We start from the raw sequence: 21,125 nt of genomic DNA, 5'->3' as shown, positions 1-21,125 counted from the left end.
AAACACTTCTAATGTTCACCCACTTTCAAGTCTGCATCTCTACCAGACACAGGAAAATTACACTTCCTTGCCCTGTTTTGCAGTCAGACAGAGGCCTTCTAACTAATTCTAGCTAAAGGGATATAGGCATGATCGTTACTTCTGAGCCAGAGCAATTTATTTGCTGTGTAAGATCCTCCTCTTTCCTTGCTCTGTGACCCTTAAAAACATATGAAGTTGACTGTGATGCCACACGGTATAAAGTAACTACTTAGAGAAGAGCCCTCCACTCATCACCCCCACCAATCTGGTCACACAGTCTGAGTAATAAATGTATTTTGGGTATTTAAAGTCTCTGAGATGGCAGGTTTGTTGCTTATTTTTAGCATAACCTCATCTATCATTACTGATAGACTCAATGTTTAAAAAAATTAAACAAGCCAAATTGTTCATAACAAAGAATCATAAAGTACTATCTGGAAACATGTGCTAAGAATATTCCTAAAGATAAGTGTATGGAAATAACTCACTGGGGGGAATGTGAGCAGAATTGATAGTAGAAATGAAAGGGCTTTCAGGTAGAGATTGATATGAGCATCTCTACAAGATTAAATTAAAATTAATATAGTACATTAAAACTAATTGAACATGAATTAAAGGACATGGTAGTACAAATTATTTTTTGACATTTAAATAAACATTCCCATAATTTATTAGGCTTTAAACAATTCCCATAATTTATTAGGTTTTAATCTCTGTGCCTCAGTTTCCTTAGCAGTAATATATTCAGTTTTTACTAATATACTATTTGTAATAATCTCTGCCTTGCAACCCCATGGACTGTAGCCCATCAGGCTTCTCTGTCCATGGGATTATCCAGGCAAGAATAGTGGAGTGAATACCCATGCCCTTCTCCAGGGGATCTTCTCGACCCAGGGATTGAACTTTGGCCTCCCGCATTGCAGGCAGATTCTTTACCAGGGAAGCCCCTACTAATAAGATATTTGTAACAATCCTTGCCTTGTGGTTCTTGTCAATTATATATCTGTATCTATTTCTCTCTCTCTCTCTCTCTCTCCCTATATATATGTAACTTACACACATATATTTTTAGTGTCAAGCTAAATAAATATTGTGAATGTTAAAAAAAAAAAAAAAAAAGAATATTTCTAACTGATGGCAGCATAACTCCCAACTCCAAATTCCGGTTATCTGTAATATTCAAGCAGTAAGCTTTTAAATGTTAAATAAGAATGTTTTTAATTTAACTTTGCAACAAAAAACAATGGAACTAACTTAATGTTAAATTCATAACCAAAGTATGATTTCATATTTTACTATTTTATTTTTCTTAATGGTTATGAGATGTCAAAATATAAGTACTTATGATCAACATCACACTAACATGATTGTCCCTAATAACAACCATCTCTATTTAGAAAGAAATAACAAGTGCCAGGTTTGATTCCATTTTTCCTAATAGTGAACCAAGTATGAAAAAGCAAAAGTGAAAGTAGCTCAGTCGTGTCCCATTCCTTGGGACCCCATGGACAGTAGCCTGCCAGGCTCATCTGCCCATGGGGATTCTCCAGGCAAGAATACTGAAGTGGGTAGCCTTTCCCTTCTCCAGGGGATCTTCCCAACCCAGGTCTCCCGCATTGTAGGCGGATTCTTTACCATCTGAGCCACCAGGGAAGCCCAACTAAGCATAGACAAATATAAAAATTAGCCTACTGTCTGAAAACAGATAGCTTTTTTCTGACATCACAGAGGCTTCAGCGAGATGATCTGAGATCTATACGATTTTAGAAACGATGAACAGGTAACAGAAAAATTAACCTAATTTCCTTCATAGATTCATTTTAAAGACTCCTGAGTATCATTTTTTTCTGGTTAAAGAAAATCTCCAACCTACAGACATAAGTCACCTTTTTCCTAAAGGGTCTAGTTTAGAAACTCTTCCAGAATTCCAATAACCATATTTCATCTTTCCAAATAACAGACTCCATGTCATCTTATCAAGGTACTGAGTTTCATGTACTACTTTAAACATAAGACATTCATCCTCAGACCCCAGCATGGCCATTTACCAAGAGTTTATTATGTATCAAATATTGCGGAAAGCACTACACAAAGGACCTCATTTACTTTCTTAACAACTGTGTGATAAAGAGTTTGGCTGACCTTTGTCTGGGGTTCCCAGGAAGTAACTTTAAATCCTTGAAATTTCCCATATATAGGAGTGTCTTTGTTATTTACACTTCCACCCCACCCACATATCTGATAGTTTATACTAATGAAGTACCTTGTTATTTTTTAATTTTATTTTTAATTGGCAGATAATTACTTTACTCTCTTCAAGAAAATGTGAGATACCAAGGGAACATCTCATGCAAAGATGGGCACAATAAAGGACAGAAACGGTATGGACCTAACAGAAGCAAAAGATATTAAGAAGAGGTAGCAAGAAGACACAGAAGAACTATACAAAAAAGATCTTCATGACCCAGATAACCACGATGGTGTGATCACTCACCTAGAGCTAGACATCCTGGAATGTGAAGTCAAGTGGGCCTTAGGAAGCATCACTACGAACAAAGCTAGTGGAGGTGATGGAACTCCAGTTGAGCTATTTCAAATCCCAAGAGATGATGCTGTGAAAGTGCTGCACTCAATATGCCAGCAAATTTGTGCCAGCAGTGGCCACAAGACTGGAAAAGTTCAGTCTTCATCCCAATCCCAAAGAAAGGCAATGCCAAAGAATGCTCAAACTACTGCACAGTTGCCCTCATCTCACACACTAGCAAAGTAATGCTCAAAACTCTCCAAGTCAGGCTTCAACAGTACATGAACTGTGAAATCCAGATGTTCAAGCTGGATTTAGAAATCAAATTGCCAACATCCACTGCATCACCGAAAAAGCAACAGAGTTCCAGAAAAACATTTACTTCCACTTTACTGACTACACCAAAGCCTTTGACTGTGTGGATCACAACAAACTGTGGAAAATTCTTAAAGAGATGGGAATACCAGACCACCTGATCTGCCTCCTGAGAAATCGGTATGCAGGTCAAGAGGCAACAGTTAGAACTGGCCATGGAACAACAGACTGGTTCCAAATCAGGAAAGGAGTATGTCAAGGCTGTATATTGTCACCCTGCTTATTTAACTTATATGCAGAGTATATCATGTGAAATGCCATCTGGATGAGGCACAAGCTGGAATCAAGATTGCTGGGAGAAATATCAATAACCTCAAATATGAGGATGATAACACCCTCATGGCAGAAAGCAAAGAGGAACTAAAGAACCTCTTGATGAAAGTGAAAGAAGAGAGTGAAAAAGTTGGCTTAAAACTCAACATTCAGAAAACTAAGATCATGGCATCTGGTCCCATCACTTCATGGCAAACAGATGGGGAAACAATGGAAACAGTGACAGACTTTATTTTGGGGGGCTCCAAAATCACTGCAGATGGTGACTGCAGCCATGAAATTAAAAGATGCTTGCTCCTTGGAAGAAAAGCTATGACCAATCTATACAGCATATTAAAAAGCAGAGACATTACTTTGCCAACAAAGGTCCCTCTAGTCAAAGCAATAGTTTTTCCAGCAGTCATGTATAGATGTGAGAATTGGACCATAAAGAAAGCTGAGCACCAAAGAATTAATGCTTTTGAATTGTGGTTTGGAGAAGACTCTGAGAATCCCTCGGACTGTGAGGCGATCAAACCAGTCAATCTTAAAGGAAATCAGTCCTGAATATTCATTCGAAGGACTGATGCTGAAGCTGAAACTCCAGTACTTTGGCCACCTGATGTGAAGAACAGACTCATTGAAGAAGACCCTGATACTGGGCAAGAGTGAAGGCAGGAGGAGAAGGGGACAAAAGAGGATAAGATGGTTGTATGGCATCACTGACTCAATGGGCGTGAGTTTGAGCAAGCTCTGGGACTTGGTGATGGACAGGGAAGCCTGATGTGCTGAAGTCCATGGGGACGCAGAGTTGGACATGACTGAGTGACTGAACTGAACTGAATTACTTTACAATAATGTGATGGTTTCTGCCACACATCAAGAATCAGCCAAGGGCATACATATCCCCTCCCTCTTGAACCTCCCTACCACCTCCGTCCCCGTGCGACCCCTCTAGGCTGTCACAGAGCGCCGGCAGAATTAAGTAACTCAGACTGGAGATTGGCCATACCAGAAAACCAAATAAGTGATTAGAGGGCTAATATCATGTGATCAGAGGGCTGGGGCTTTCAGGCACAGCTCTGCCACTGGGAAGGGTAGTGGAATTGGAAACTGAATTATGTGGGCAATGATTCAATTAATCATTATTCAATATAAGAAATCCCAATAAAAACTCTGGACACTTAAGCTTGGGTGAGGTACCCTGGTTGGCAATACTTTGTTGTCATGCAGTAAATGTGTTGGGAAGATAATAATATGTCCCTGAGAACAAGAAAACATTGCACTTGGAAATCCTGCCTTTTGACTGGTTCAGATTTGTGTGTTTTTGCTATGATAAAACTTTAATCATAACTACAGCATTTCCCTGAGTTCTGTGAATTGCTCCAGTGAATTATCCAACCTAAGTTAATCTATGGAGATGCCTGAAATTTGTAACCAGCAGATCAGAATTGAGTGTGGCTCAAGAGGTCCCCAACTGTCAGTTGTATTTTATACAATCTTGTAGAAGTCTGGGCCCTTAACCTGGAGTCGGCCAACTTTAAGTAACAACAAAGTTTAGAAATACCCTCTAAGAGTCTAGTTCAAACTTGAGTCCTGGGGGCCACCATAGTTATGTCCCTCTCCCCACTCCAGGCTACCTGTCTGTCCAAGTGCAGGTCACTGCAGCCTGCTCTCTCTCTTCAGTCACTCAGGGAATAAACGCCCCTGGTGGCTCAGCTGGTTAAGAATTCACCTGCAATGCAGGAGACCCCAGTCTGATTCCTAGGTCGACAAGATCTGCTAGAGAAGGGATAGGCTACCCACTCCAGCCTCCACCACCCACATACAGGAAAACTCTTCTGAGATCATCCCTGACTTGGTTTCACCCACAAATCCTACAGGCACACTTAATCTTCAAACACAGGCAGCCAGCTTTTCAGTGCACCACTGTCACTGAGGGAGTAAATACATTCCTCCTCCTGTCATCCCACCTCCACTCCTCCAAACCCCCAAAAGCCGATTCCATGATCACTGCTGAAAACAAGATTCTTTCTACTTCTTTTTCTTCTAGTCATGGAAGCTCTCAGAACTGTCAATTTAATCAAGCCCTCCCTACAAAGCATTCAAACCAGCACCCAACCTGTTCTCCCCTGGGATGGCCCCATACACAGACACACATGGCATCATTAGAGAAGAGATAAAATAAGCAAAGGAAGAAAACAAGAAAGAATCCTGTGGTGCTGGACTGGAACTAGAGAGACCGATACACAGATCCATTGACAGGGTTTGGGATTAGTGACATACCAACGGCAACAAGTTGACTTAGTATTTTATTTCTGAACACTGATCTCTACTAAAAAGGAACAGGCTCCTTGGAGAAATGGTTGATTTCAGAACTGAGGCAGGGTTAAGTCCAAGATGTGTCCAAAACATCTTGTGTCAGAAAAAGGAAGTGCTCAAAGAACGATGGGGACATAAAAAAGAACAAAGACAGCTTGAAGCGCCTGTATGTGCATGCTTAGTCACTCAGTTGTGCTTGACTTTGTGACCCCATGGACCGTAGCCCGCCAGGCTCCTGTGTCCATGGGGATTCTCTAGGCAAGAATACTGGAGTGGGTAGCTTTTCCCTTCTCCAGGGGATCTTCCCAACCTAGGGATCGAATCCAGGTCTCCCACATTGCAGGCAGATTCTTTACCGTCTGAGCCACCAGGGAAACTGCTTGAAGGGCCTCCCACTGGTCAAATCTAGGACAATTCTGACCACCAGAATAATGGGACTCCATGAATACATACTGATACAAACAAAAAACTGAACATTTGGTAAGAAATAGGATATTTAATAGTCTCAAAGTATCTCACCACCAAATACTTAATGATTAGAGAGGGAAAAAGAGTAACTCCACAGTAGAGAAGCCCTGCAGAAATCCCCTTATCAAGAGATCAAAGTTACAGAGCTACTGAACCAAACCAAAATCATACACTACTGGAACACTGAGAACAAGTGATTTCTGGAATATTTCTGTGAAAGAGACAACCTGACTCTAACCATGAAGCGTACAGACAAACCCAAATTGACAGGCATTTACAAAATAAATGGCCTGTACTTGTCAAGTGTCCAGATCATGAAAATCAAAGAAAAACCAATGCAACATTCCAAACTGAAGACTGAAAGACATGACGTACAAATGCATGTTTTGGAACTGGATATTTTTGATACAAAGGATGTTACTGCAACAATTGGATCTCAGTTTCTTCATCTGTAAATCATGAGATTAAACTAGATCTACTGCTCCAAATACCAATAAGGGACTTAGGCTTCTGTATAGACAAAACACTAGATCTAACAGTCCTTCAATATATAAAAAGCTCTCGATTGGTATTCTAACTATAAAGAAAGATTGCCACAGACACCCAGAAGTTGTACCAAAATTAAGTTGTATGGGAAAAAGTCTTAAAGAAAAAAATATTATACAATCAATACTGTATCCACACAATGGAATATTATCTAGCTATATGAGCTGATATGGACAGATGTCAATGGCAAGATTTTGTAGAGAAAGGAAAACTTAGCCCAGTATATCTAACATAGTCCCTTTTCTATGTATGTCTGCATATATGTATGTTTAAGATAGCCCCATATATGGTCATGTATATGCACAGAAAATTTCTGGAAGGATACATAAGAGTTTGTCAGTAATGATTAGTTCTGAGAAATAGAAGATAGTCCTGAAGGGAAACAGAGCACTTTCCTCTCCATCTTCTACCCTTGTACATGCAATTCTCAACAAAGAAATTTAAAGTCAACCTAGTAGCAGTAAGTACATATAGCACCCAGACCATGGTTTCTAACATTCCCAACTAAAAGGAAACTCCCTGCATAAGTGGCTGATTGCACATATGGGTCAGAGTAAGTACAAAGTGAGCTGTGGACATCTTGTGCCAGAAAGCAAAGAAGCACCCAAAGACTACGAAAGGCATGTGAAAAGGACCAAGAAGCTAGTGTGATGGGGCACTCAAAGGCCAAACACGGGGTAATTCAAACATCGAAAAGAATCACCCTATCAAGAAAAGCAAGAAAGTGATCATTACAAGAGTCAAGGCAGGGGTTAACTATGGGGGAGGAAGAAAGAACACTATGGGTTTCTGAAATCCTGGTGATGCTCTATTTCTTGACCTGGAAAATAATGTTTGTTTATGATAAGTTATTAAACCATACATATTTGTTGTATAGACTTACACACACACATACACACATATATAATATTTCATAATTTAAAAATTAAAATGTAAGGTTTCAAGAAAAAAAAAAAGTCACGTAAAAACAAGAAGGAAAGAAAGAAAACGGCAATATCTTACCTGCAAGAGTATGTAGGTTCTCCCACTTTAAAAACACGACCACAAAGATGAGAAGGTTTGTTTGTTTGTTCAAGTTTGGAAAATCCCAACTCAGGATCTTCACCACAAAGGTACCATTCCATTGGTCCCAACAAAACTTGGTGTGCCAACATGTCTTCTTTCTGCGGAAAAGGGTTGGGACCCCTGCAGTAGATTTTGGGTACATAGTGGGCCAAATGCTGGTATACTTCTTTAGTAAGGTCAGTTGCTTGCAGCCATTTCTTCAAAAAAAGAAAAAATACTTTTAAACAGTCAATAAACTGCAAATTTGAATAAATCTCTCTATTTTCTCCTAGACACAAAAAATAATGACAAAAGAATCTTATAAATTGTTTTATTGACAACATTCATCACTGTATGCCTTTTCAAAAAGGGTGAAACATTTAGAACTTAACTACAATAGCCAGTATCTTAGAATTCTACTTAAAGTGAAAGCAAAATCAACAGTGAAATGAGCCCATCTGCTCAAAATGACTCCTGAAGCAACCTTCTATAGGCAGTCCAGGAAAATAACCACAATAAATCATCTCAAAGACGCTAGCCATTGAGCCCATCTGACTTCCTTTCTAATTTCAACTGTTTTGCTCAAATGATACTCTAATTGTGATCTGGATTCTCTTTTCAGTTGGCTGATAGGAAGAGCATACAGTAAACATGAACAGCCAATGTACTAATTCTATTTCTCAATGATTAATAAATGACATGCCACAAAAGACTTTGTTTTAATGATTATGCTTTTTCCTCCCGATCGACCTCTGCTTAAACCCTTTCTCCTTCACTCTCCACACTAAAAACATCTTAAAAAGTCACCGTTTCCTGTACCCAAACTTTCATGTCCTACTACCTGTGGTAATTCTACTTAGATATCTAACAGATACTGAGATATTGTAATTTACAATAAGAAATACACTTTTGGTGTTCTCATTCTTAGCACAGAGCTCCTAAAACTCCTGAAGTTTCCTAAGTGTAAGTGAGATAAAAATAAAAGGAGTGTCTTTTGTTATTCAGAGCAAACCCCTTTCAATCAGACATGAGCTGCAGTTACTGAGGTGACTTTTGGAAAGCCCCTGGCAACCAGTTCCCCGGGGAACATGATTAATAGGTGGGAACTTACAGCCTCCATCCCAACCAACTTCAGGGAAGGGAGAGGTGCTGGAGGTGAAGTTAATCACTAATGACCAATGATTTGATCATCATGCCTACGGAGGCATGAAGCCTCCATAAAAATTCCAAAATGTCAAGGTTCAGACACCTTCTTGCTTGGTGAACAGGCAGAGGTGCTAACGTGCCCAGAGAGGGCATGGAAGCTCCACACATCTTCCTCTATTTCATTTGGTTATTCCTGAGTTGTATCATTTTATAATAAACAAGTAACCTAGTAAATAAACTGCTTCCTTGAGTTCTGTCAGCCACTGAGCAAATCATTGAACCCAAAGAGGGGGTCACAGGAACCCCCCCATTTGCAACATAAATTGTGGGTAACCTGAGGACCCCCTGTTTGTGAGTGGCATCTGAAGCAGTACTGGGGGCAGCTTTGTGGGACTGAGCCTTTAATCTTTGGGATCTGATGCTAACTCCAGGTGTAGAGTGTCAGAATTGACCAACCTGTAGGGCACCCAATCGGTGTCTGCTGAGAAGGAGAGAACTGCTTGATGTGGGAAAACCACCCCCCTACATTTGGTGGCTGGAAGTGTTAGTGTGAATGTAAAGAGAAACAGAAGAAACAGTTTTTCCTTTCAGACACCAACTCAATATGTCCAAAATTGAACTCATGATCTCCCACAACACAAAACCCCCTGCTATTTTCTCCATTTCCCTGTTTTAAACACCAGCATCTACCAGGTATTCAAACCAGAAAAAAAGCAGAAATCTTTCTTCCTTACCCCAACATTCAATTAATCATCATGTCTTATCTATTAGGGCTCCTCAACATCTGTTGAATCCATCCATTTCTTTCTCTCCATCTCTACTGGCACTGCCCCCAAACTGCCCAGAACCATCAGATTAGTGCAACCATATTCTAACTGGTAATCCCCACTAGTTTGGCCCCTCTACAGTTCATTTTTCCAATCTCACTACCAGAGTGTTTCTTGCAAAATGCCAGTCTGATCATGTCACTGTTTCCCCTTCTATTTAGGATTAAGTCAAGTCCACTGACATGGTTTACGAAGCCCTCTGTCTTGTATTATACTTCCTAGTCTCCTCCTCCTGAGTGGCACTGCTCCTCTCTCTGCTTCCCAGGGCTATTTTCTACTCATTCTTCAGATCTCAGTTTATGTTTCACTTTCTCTAAGATGCCTCCTCAGCCCATTCCTTACCCTAGTCTCTTGTTCCTCTAACTCCCCACCCCAACCAAGTTCTAAAACAGAACCAAGCCCCAGTGGGCATTTAGTAAAATCCGTTAACCTAATGACTATAAATATATCTGTACTACTGACTGTCATTTAACGTTGGTATCACAGAAAGATGCTCCATGTGGCTTTTATGGAAGCAGAAATAAAGCCAATCCAGGTGCAGGCTCTAAAAACCAAACCAAATAAGACCTGTAATAAGGCATCCATCAACCTACCTCCATTCTTTTCCCTATTTCCTTAAGTCTTAAGATTTTTCCTCATACCATTGTCATTTATTTATTCCTGCCTTCCATACCAATTCCATCTATGTTTATTTGTCCTCCATATTTCCTTGCGTTAACTACAACCGACTTTTTCTGGCTCTAAACCAAGTAAAAATTTGAAATCAGAAAACATGGAACAACTCACTTCTACAAAAATGCAGTTAACTGTTAACTCATAGGTCTCATGTTTACCTATAGATTACAACGTTTAAGTCTCACATTACATCCTTGTTAACAAAGAGTGCATTCAAGTGATGTCTAACACCATAAGACAAGAGTATAAGGTCTAATAGCTATACTCCAATATAAAATAAAACATTAAAAAAAAAAAGAGTATAAGGTCTTTTTAACTATTACTTGCATAATCTTCAGTCCACTTCTTTTTTTTGAAAAATAACTCTACAGAGAGATTTTAAATATTCATGAGGTGTATATACTAACTTTCAAGTTAATGTCACACTTTAGAGAACTTTTCCTAAACATGTAAAATTCTTGTTCATAAGTTAAGGGCTGGATGGAAGTTTATAATTGAAAACAGAGAAAAAAGTCTTTACCCCTGAAGTGAAACAATCCTTTCCAAATGTAACTAATTTTGCTCTGTTTCCTTTTATCAAGTAGGAAAGAGACTAAATTACTCTTAAAACAGTACTTTGAGAGAGACAATCATTAAGATTCAAAAATTCACCCCCAGGATCCTAGAAAACTATGCTTCAATTTTAATTTACAACATATTTAAAGGTTTTGTTTAACACCAATTTTTTGTTTTATATTTTATGTTGCCATTTCTCTTAAAAGTTTACTTTTGCAGAATTTTGATCCAGGGAGGATAAAGGATGGTGCTTTGTAAAAGAAATTATGTTGTCTTGTTGCTCCAATAACACTGATGGGCCAAATATGTTCAGATTTCTTAAACAAAAAATTCAGAAACTAATATCAGCTTCTGGTTAAGGAAAAAAAAAAATCAGTCACCTTATTTAAAACACTTATAAACAAAGCAAAGTACCTTTACATGGGAATTATATACCAGAGATATAAAATTAGTGACCAGCAACAGTATAGATTAGAAAAAAAAAGCTGTGAAGAGAAAATGAGCAGGTGGAGAAAATTTCTGGCTGCATTTCAAAATAATGGTTTACATATTTCTCAAAAGAAAAAATCTATAGCTTTTCATATTAGCTCTCAGTAACATAAGCTAATTGTAACTATTTCTTCCACAGGAAAAATTACCAGATTCCCAATTTGGTTGCATGTTAATCTGTCCTTATTTCAGACACTTGCGGCTGTCATGTAATGTGCACATCACAGTAACAAGCACTACCTTATTAGAAGTCCTCCATAAGGGAAGTGGGGAAACTGTCAACTCATTCCACTATAGTAAACATGTTATGACAATGTTTCTAGGCTCTCTCCTATTTTGAAAGCTAACTTTCAGCCTTGGGATGGAGAGCAAGTATAATAAACACAAAAATGAAAGAATCCCTTGGGGTTAGTTCTTTCATCACAGTGAAAAGTGAAAGTTGCTCAGTCATGTCTGACTCTTTGGGACCCCATGGACTGTACAGGGGGCCAATCTGTACACAGAGTACTGGGTCCCTTCTCCAGGGGATCTTCCCAACCCAAGGATTGAACCCAGGTTTCCCACATTGCAGGCAGATTCTTTACCAGCTGAGCCACAAGGGAAGCTTGTATCACAGTATCTAATTATAATTCTTTGCCAAATTAAAACTGCATTCTTTAACCACATTTGGTTTTGCTTTTGAACAAGGATAATCAACATGTAAGTTAACTATAAAAAAACAATCTAAAGCAACAATCACTAATGCTGAAATGGAGCTTTCGGGACTATATTAAGAAAAAATTAGAGCTAGAAAAAATGTAACTTAAAAATAGGCAAAAGACCCAAATTGACACTTAAAAAAAAACCAAAAACCCAAAAAGCTTATGAAAAGATGTTCAACATCATGAGTCACGAGGGAAATACAAATCAAAACTATAAAGAGCTCCAACTTTACACCCAACAGAATGGCTATAATTGAAAAAAGAGACAATTAACAAGTGTTGGCAAGGATGTGAAACCCACTGAAAACTTCACATCTGCTGATAGGAAGGTAAAACGATGCAGTCATTTCAGCCTAGCAATTCCTGACCCAGCAATTCCACTTCTGGGTGTATGCCCAAGAGAAATGAAAACATATATTCCCACAAAAAAACTGTACACAAATGTTCACAGTAGCACAATTCATAATCTCTCAAAAGTTGAAACAACCCAAATAGCCATCAACTGATGAATGGATAAATAAAATACGATATATCCACATAATGGACTATCATTTGGCAGTAAAAAGGAATGAAGTATTGAGGATATATGCTACAATAAGGACAAAACTTGAATACTTATGCTAAGCGAAAGAAACCAGTCACAAAAGACAACATATTACATAACTCCATTTATATGAAATTCCCAGAATAGACAAATCTATGGAAACAAAGAAACAGGTTAGCAGTGGCCTAGAGTCTGGGAGGTTAGAAGGAGTGTACAGATAATGGATATAGGATTTCTTTTGGAAAGGTGATGAAAATGTTCTAAAACTGATCGTGGTGATGGCTGTACAACTCTGTATATGCTAAAAACCACTGAACTGAACTGTAAGATATGTGAATTATATTGCAATATATAAAACTGCTGAAAATTTTAAGGTTAAAAAGTAACCAATATAGATATAATACTCTACATAAAACTTCTGTAAGGAATACATAGTTCTTTCAGACTTGGGGAGAAATAATATATCCACTTTTTAAATCATAATCATCCACTGAAACATATAATTGAATCTGTGGAGCATAAGATGTAGATAGACTCAAGAAGTGTCAGGGGAGTCGTACTTGCACAACCGGGAGTTGGTGATGGACAGGGAAGCCTGGCATGCTGCAGTCCACAGGGTCGCAAAGAGTCGGACACGATTGAGCGACCGAACTAAACTGAACATACTTGCAGGATCAACCTTACCAAAGGAAAGAGAACACTAGAACATAGGGCCAGTCACTTTACTATCCTAAACTTAAAAGTACTGGAGTACTTAAATACTTTTGTGAGGCATTCTAGTAAAGAATAGATGGGAGCACAAAAAGTCCTTCCTCCTCTACAAATAAGAAAAGCCAGTGTGTAAATACAGTGTGGGAAAGATGACACCAGTGCTTATTAAGTAATTTTAGACGGATGTGATCCCAACCAATTACTAGTCACAGAGGTCTAAAAGCTGCAGTAACTGCTTTACTTGTTTATTCTCTCAAGTTTATTTTAACCTGAGAAAACTTTATTCATTTTAATTTGTGATAAAGGCTGGGCTGGAGCCGAAGCTGGAAGAATACTAAAGCGTTATGCTGTTTTAACCAAATACAGACAATAAACGCCTCACAAAGTAACAGCAAATTATACTGCTTGAAGAATCCTGTATTTTAATACTAGCCTGAATCTTCTTTAAAAAATTTTATTGGTCTTCAGACTAAATTTTTTTCCATCTTATTCAGAAATCCATTTAAAAGGAAAACAGAGCAAAACTAAAATGTAGCTCAGACTCTGATCTTTACAAACTCCAAGTCCAGAGTACTAAATTTTGATTACATTTCCCTTAATATCCCCACTACATCTGACTGAGAATTTCACTACACAAGGACTAGGAGCACTGGTCTCTAGCATTAGTTTTATAACTGTTTACTCAGGAAATCTCAACAAATTTGAGCAGCTCTCACTTGACAGCTTGCACTTTTATTTAAAATTTTATTTCATATTGGAGTATAGTTGATTACCAATGTTGTGTTAGTTTCAGGTGTATAGCAGCTTGCACTTTTAGAACTGGGAAAACAGAGTACATAGCCTGTATCACTGGGTTACAGGCAAAATATGGCAGGAGTAAAAAAAAAAAAATCAGGTAAATAAAAGGTCAGATATCAACATGGATACTGACAGGATGATGTAGATAGGGAACAGCTATTATCATCATTTTACTATTTACTTCGAACACAGCTTTCATTTTCTTTTCAAATCTCTCGATAAATGAAAGGCAGATGGGGAAAATCCTTGGTTGTTGCAATATTAAGCAGAAAGTAAATGAAAATGGAACTAAACAAGTTGGTCTAAAAACAAAGATGCATCAGTCAACAACGTGTTTCTTGAAACTTTTCACCTCTACTCCTGACATTTTCTTCCCCTATGACTCTAGTGTCCTCATCAATTCGCTCAAAATAACTCCTCACTAACCAACAGGCTCAAAGTGCCCCATTACAATTTTGTTCCTGACATTCAGATTGTTGACTTGTGCTCAAAGGTCACTTCCTTCCTACTAGTTTTTAAATCGGAGGCCCTAAAGGTGGGGCCTAAGCTGTGTTGGTCCACTTATAATCATTCTGGGCAATCTGTTCTAATGGGTGTTCCCTGTCCTTCTGGAGGAAAGATACCATCGAGTTTTATTAATTGTTTTATAACTCTGTTACTTATATGAGCATATTCATATTACAGGTTCAGTACAAGACCGGCTTTGAATGCTTTAAGTTTGGGGCATTAACTGCTCTCACTACGCTGTGGCCACATTACCAGCTTCCATTTATTGACAGCCGCTCTCTCAAAGTTATATAACGTTGGTTCTCCGTCCAACTACCCCCAACTCCTAGACGAATTATTGTTTTAATCTCCCAGTCTCAACGACCACTTTCTCACACTCCATAAACCTGTCAAGACACTAACTCTTCGTACATTCACTAACGTCGACTGACCAAACCAGGGCAAAAACGCACTGAAAAGAGGGGAAAAGACGGAGGACAGTGTCCTTGGCATCCGCCGGTCCCAGAAACAAAGTAAAGGCGGCAGGTTTCAAACGAGGAGGCAAGGCTCCGCTTATCTCCGGAAAAGGAATCAGGAAGACAAAGTACCCCAAAAAACCAGGAAGCAGAGTTGGCATAGAGGGCAAAGGCCCTGTGCTGCGAGACTTACTGGGACTGTGGGGAAAAGGAGGGATAATGGAAGAGCGAAACGGAACGCGAGGGTGGCTGGTGCACCCAGCAGCGCTGCCGGCTACTTGTGGATAAAGAGGGGAGGAGAGGAGCAGGATCTGGGGCCTCCCCGGGCCATTACCTACACGGCGAGGCGCCGCGCGCGGGGTCGTCACCCCAAGTCAGGGCCCGCCGCCCGGGGATTCCCAGGAGTCGGTTCCTCCCCCGGGGCGCGGCCTGCCACGGCCGGACATCCGAGCCCCAGTCCAGGCACTCACCCCCGCGGTCTCCTCAGCTGAACATTCCAGCAAACTCCGGTCGAGGGCCTGCACCTCAGGCTCCAGCTCCGACGCCATCTTCCCTCCTTCGCCTCCCCAGCGCTGACGCCGCTACTGCCGCCCCGAGGGCAGCGGCCTCACCACGGCCCGGGGGAGGGGGCGGGGGGCGGGGGCGCGGCAAAGCCACCACCCTGCCTGGGGCGGTCGGTCTTGAGCAGGAGTTCAGGTGGCCGCGGGTGGAGAAGACGAAGAGTAGCGCGAGGTGAGGCGGGCAGAAGGGACAGCGTCTCCTGCGCTCCCTCCCGGGCTCTGCGCCCAAGGGTCAAGTCACCGCCTGGACCCTGCCCCGGGGAAGGACACAGAAAACATCGAACCTGGCACTCTTGCCCGCTTCTACTGCGTCCGGCACCGTGAAAGGGGCAATAACACTCCAAAGAGGAAGCAGAGCACTCTGGGAGTTGTAGTCGTCCTTCGCAAGGCCAGGAAAAAGGTGGAACCCTTACAAGGAGCCCGCCCCGGGATGGCATTGTGGGAGTTGTAGTCCGTTCGTCTCCTAAGAGCTTGGAGAAATGGCAGATGAGCGGGCGGGGCTTTTCTGCACAGCTAGAATCGTGGGAAGAGACCCGTGGCGAGAGGCGCCCACCCGGGAAAAGGAAGAAGCGCGAAATACTGTGTGGTACCGTAGTTTTATCCCTCAACGCCGTTTGTTCATTTTTGTATCCCAGAGCTTAGAACGGTGCCTGGCACGTGGTAGAACTCGAGTGCTTTTCAAAGCCTGAAGTGGGTATGAACTCGAATTCTTGTCGAATGAATAAACATTCCTACAGTTACATTTCTATAGTGTTTATGGCCCTGTCATCCATCAACACTGGTAACGAAGGTGTACATCCCCCAGGATTTCGAAGGTTTTTAAAACATGTTAAACTGGTGTGAAAGGAAACGTTTCCAAGTGATTTAGTTATGACCGTTTATTAAAATTTATTACAAATCTTGTTGCAAAGGAGGAGTCTACTGAGCCAATTCAAAGATTTACTCTTGATCGGGAGGTTTTATAGAAATAGATAATCATTGTTAGGTTGGACGCAAAAGGAAATTATGTTTCAGTAGAGGTAATTAGACTCTTGACTGACAGGTGTGTGGGTTTCTTAGAACAAGTCTTCAGTTCCTTTAGAGTTTATCAGAAAATTGCTTATACGTTGTATTAGGTATGAGCTTTATTCCTACTAAGAAATTGTGAATTATATTAGGCAAAAAAAAGTTATGATGGAATCCAGGTTTGGGAAATTTTTTTTTGCTGGGTGTTATTGTTGTTAACAAAACTATAATATTACCCAAGTTTTTTCTTTTAAGGAAATAAAAATTACCCATAATCCCACAGTCCAAATAAGCTTTGTTATCGCTTTAAAAAATGAAACTAATATCTGTATAAGTTAGAACTTCAAACTCAATGAAAATATTTTTTTAATGAAAATATTTTTAAAGGGAAAAATGATAACTATGCCTCTTACCCAAAGTCCTTCTCTGCAAAAAAAGCATTTTTAATACTTTCTTATGATTCTAGCCAGAAAAAAATGTATGCATATATACATAAATACCTAGAATGAGAGATCTTGAAAGGGTTTTATATATATATATTTATATAAATATATATAAATATAAATATATTTATATAATTTTTGTATATATTATGTATATATAAATTATTTATATATAAAACATAAATATATTTATATAAATATATATTTAAATATATATATATATTTCTTCTTTGCCCAACCTCCTTGCCCTGATGGGCTCCCTAACCAGAGACAACCTGGAGGAAGCCTGGGATTGTTATAATCCAGAAACAAAGATAATGCCTCTTTAAGAGTCCTAATGTAGAATTAAAGCCATTAAAATGCATTTTAAAGAATCTTTATTATTTTTAATTTTTGGATTAATTTTGTATTCTTTTCCCCTAAATTCTTGAGTTGGATATTTCTACTAACCATTCTTTTTCAAAATGTACATCTAAAGCTGTGGTTTTCAAACTTGAGTGTGCATCAGAATTACCTAGAGGTCTTGATAAAATACAGACTTCTGGATCCCACTTTCAGAATTTCTGATTCAATAGGTTTTGGATGGAGACTGAAAACTGTATTTCCGTCAGGTTCCTGGGTCAATCTGTGGGCTTGGGGACTAACTTCAAGAATCACAGATTTATTAATGCAATGCATTTCCATTATATACTGCTTTAATTACATTACATTACATAAATTTTGGTATATAATATTCTATTATCATTAATTAGTATGATTTAAAATTTTCTAGTGTGTATGACCTTGTGATCTTTTTTCTTTTTCATATCCATGACTCACTTATTTTGTAACTGAAAGTTTATACATCTTAATTTCTCTCTTTTTTCTTTCTCCCCTCCACCTGCTGCCCTCTGGCAACCACCTGATTGTTTTCTGTACATATAGCACTATTTCTGTTTTGTTATATTTGTTCATTTGTTTTGAATTTCAGATTCCACATGTAAGTGAAATCATACAGTATTTGTTTTATTGTCTAATATATTTTTCTTAGCATAATACCTTCTAGGTCCACCCATTTTGTCACAAATGACAAGATTCCATTCTTTTTTGTGGCTGAGTAATATTCCATTGTATGTATGTACCAAACATTCTTTATCCATTCATCTTTTGATGGGTGCCTAGGTTGCTTCCGTATCTTGGCTATTATAAACAATACTACAACAAACATAGGAGTTCATATATATTTTCTAATTAGTGTTTTTATTTTCTTCAGATAAATATGGAGGAGTGGAATTTCTGGATCATATAGTAGTTCTATTTTTAACTTTTTGGGGAATCTCTATACTATTTTCCACAGTGACTGCACCAATTTACATTCCCACCAAGAGTGCATGAGGGTTCCCTTTCTGCACATCCCGCTATTTACTGTCTTTCTGATAATAGCCATTCTAACAGGTGAAAGATGATACTTGTCCTTTTGATTTGCATTTCCCTGATGCAGGTGTTCCCAACCTCTGGGATCTAATGCCTAATGATCTGAGGTGGAACTGAGGCAATAATAAAAATAAATAAAATGTAAAGAAGCATAATGCTCTTGAATCATCCTGATACCATTCCACACCCCTCCCTGCAGGTCTGTGGGAAAATTGTCTCCTATGAAATCGGTCCCTGGTGCCAAAAAGGCTGGGGACCTTTGCATGGTGATGCTCAGCATCTTTCATGTCCCTGTCAGCCATCTGCATGTCTTCTTTGAAAAAACGTCTGTGGAGATCCTCTGCTCATTTTTAAATCAGGTTGTTTGCTTTTTTTACTTTATTTTTTTTTATTTTTAAATTAAACAAAAAATTTTTTTTTTCTTTAGGTCTGCACCATGCAACATGTGGGGTCCTAGTTCCCCAACCAGGGAATCGAACCTGTACCCTCTGCAGTGAAAGCATGGAGACATAACCACTGGACTGTGAGGAAAGTCCAGGTTGTTTGTTTTTTAAATATTGAGTTGTATAAGTTCTTTATCAATATTTTAGATATTAAACCATTATCAGATATATCATTTGCAAATATTTTCTCCCATTTAGTAGGTGGTCTTTTCATTTGTTGATAGTGTCTTTTGCTGATCAAAAGCTTTTCAGTTTGATGTAGCATGGCAACCCACTCCAGAATTCTTGCCTGGAGAATCCCCATGGACCCAGGAGTCTGGTGGGCCACAATTCATGGGGTCGCAAAGAGTCGGACATGACTAAGCAACTAAGCACAGTGCACAGTCCAACTTGTTTATTTTTGCTTTTGTTTGTCTTGCCTAAGGGGACATAACCAAAAAATATTACTGAACTCAGTGTCAGAGAGCTTACTGCTTATGTTTTCTTCCAGAAGTTTTACAGTTTCAACTGTTATATTTACATCTTTAATCCATTTTGAGTTTATTTTTGTACATGGTGTGAGAGGGTAGTCCAGTCTGATTCTTTTGTATGTAGCTGTCCAGTTTTCCCAACACCATTTATTTAAGAGTCTGTCTTTTCCTTATTGTATATTGTTGCATCTTTTGTCAACAGATTAACTGCCCATATAATGTGGGTTCATTTCTGGGCTATCTGTTCTGTTCCATTGATCTATGTGTCAGTTTTTGTGCCAGTACCATACTGGTTTGTTAATTAAGTTTGAAATCAGGAAGCATGATAACTCCAGCTTTGTTCTTCTTTCTCAAGGTTGTTTTGTCTACGTGTCTATGGAAAAAGCTTCTATTTCCGTACAAATTTAGAATTATGCATTCTAGTTTTGTGAAAAATATCACTGGTATTTTAGTAGGGATTGCATTGAATCTGTCGATTGGCTTGGGTATGGTCATTTAACAAAATTAATTCTTTCAATCCGTGAACACAGTATATCTTTCCATCTGTGTCATCTTTAATTTCTTTCATGTGTTTCACAGTTTTCTAAGTACAGGTCTTTTACCTCCTTAGTTAGATTCATTCCTAGATATTTATTCTTTTTGGCAGGATTATAACTGGGATTGTTTCTTAATTTCTCTTCTGATAATTCACTGCTAGTGTATAGAAATGCAACAGATTTCTGTATATTAATTTTGTATCATGCAGCTTTTCTGAATTCATTGATTAGTTTTATGTTTTTTGGTGGCATCTTTAAGATTTTATATGTATCATGCCATCTGCAAACAGTGACAGTTTTACTTCTTCCTTTCTAGTTTGTCTTCCTCTTGTTTCTTTTTCTTGTCTGATTGCTGTGGCTAGGACTTCTAATACTATGTTGAATAAAAGTGGTGAAAGTAGGCAATCTTGTCTTGTTCCTGATCTTAGAGGAAATTCCTTCAGCTTTTCACCATTGAGTATGATGTTAGCTAAGGGCTTGAACTATCTGGCCTTTATTATGTTGAGGTATATTCTCTCTATACCCACTTTCTGGATAGTTTTTACCATAAAAGGATGTTGAACTTTGACAAAGTTCTTCTGCAACTATTGAGATCATCATATGGTTTTTTTTTTCATCATACGGTTTTTATTCTTCAATTGGTTAATGTGGTGTATCACATTGATTTGCAGGTGTTGAACCATCCTTGTATCACTGGGATAAATCCCACTTGATCATGGTCCTTTTTTTTTTTTTGATCATGGTCCTTTTAATGTATTGTTTAATTCGGTTTGTTAATATTCTGTTGAGTATTTTTGCATCTGTGTTCAGTGATGTTGGCCTGTAATTTTTTGTGTGTGTGATAGCTTTGTCTGCTTTTGGTATCAGGGTGATGCTGGCCTCATAGAATGAGTTCAGAAGCCCTCATTCCTCTGCAATTTTTTGGAATAGTTTGAGAAGGATAGGTGCTAACTCTTCTATAAATTTTTATATAATTCACCTGTAAAGCCATCTAGTCCTAGGCCTTTGTTTATTGGGAGTTTTAAAAAAAATTTTATTTTATATTGGAGTATAGTTGATTAACAATGTTTTGTTCGTTTTAGGTGTACAGTAGAGTATTTCACTTAAACATATACATATATCTATTCTTTTTCAAATTCTTTTCGTTGGGAGTTTGTTTTATTAGATTCAATTTCATTACTGTTCAGATTTTCTGTTTCTACCTGTTTCAGTTTTGGGACGTTGTACATTTCTAGTAATTTGTCCATTTCTTCTAGATTGTCCATTTTATTGGCATACAGTTTTTCATACAGTTT

The 21,125-nt window shown here is 38.7% G+C and overlaps 1 protein-coding gene across 7 annotated transcripts in view; it reads right to left on the bottom strand.

The window, feature by feature from the left end:
- Positions 1 to 15,983, bottom strand: part of UBR2 (ubiquitin protein ligase E3 component n-recognin 2) — a 102,421-nt gene extending 86,438 nt beyond the window's left edge. For 2 of the 7 annotated variants that reach the window (XM_061146721.1, XM_061146722.1), the window contains exons 1-2: positions 15,431 to 15,954; positions 7,511 to 7,770 (exon numbers count right to left, since the gene is read on the bottom strand). In XM_061146721.1, coding sequence (XP_061002704.1) covers positions 7,511 to 7,770; positions 15,431 to 15,508 — 338 coding nt within the window. In that variant the 5' untranslated portion in view covers positions 15,509 to 15,954. Of the gene's footprint in view, positions 1 to 7,510; positions 7,771 to 15,430 lie in introns of all 7 variants that reach the window. The other 5 variants (XR_009693574.1, XM_061146725.1, XM_061146724.1 and 2 more) reach the window with 5 other exon arrangements.
- Positions 15,984 to 21,125: the final 5,142 nt, after the last annotated feature.

The sequence above is a fragment of the Dama dama genome, chromosome 7, assembly GCF_033118175.1.
Source record: "Dama dama isolate Ldn47 chromosome 7, ASM3311817v1, whole genome shotgun sequence".
In the NCBI taxonomy this organism is placed as follows: domain Eukaryota; kingdom Metazoa; phylum Chordata; class Mammalia; order Artiodactyla; family Cervidae; genus Dama; species Dama dama.
This window is presented reverse-complemented; position numbering and strand designations above follow the sequence as displayed.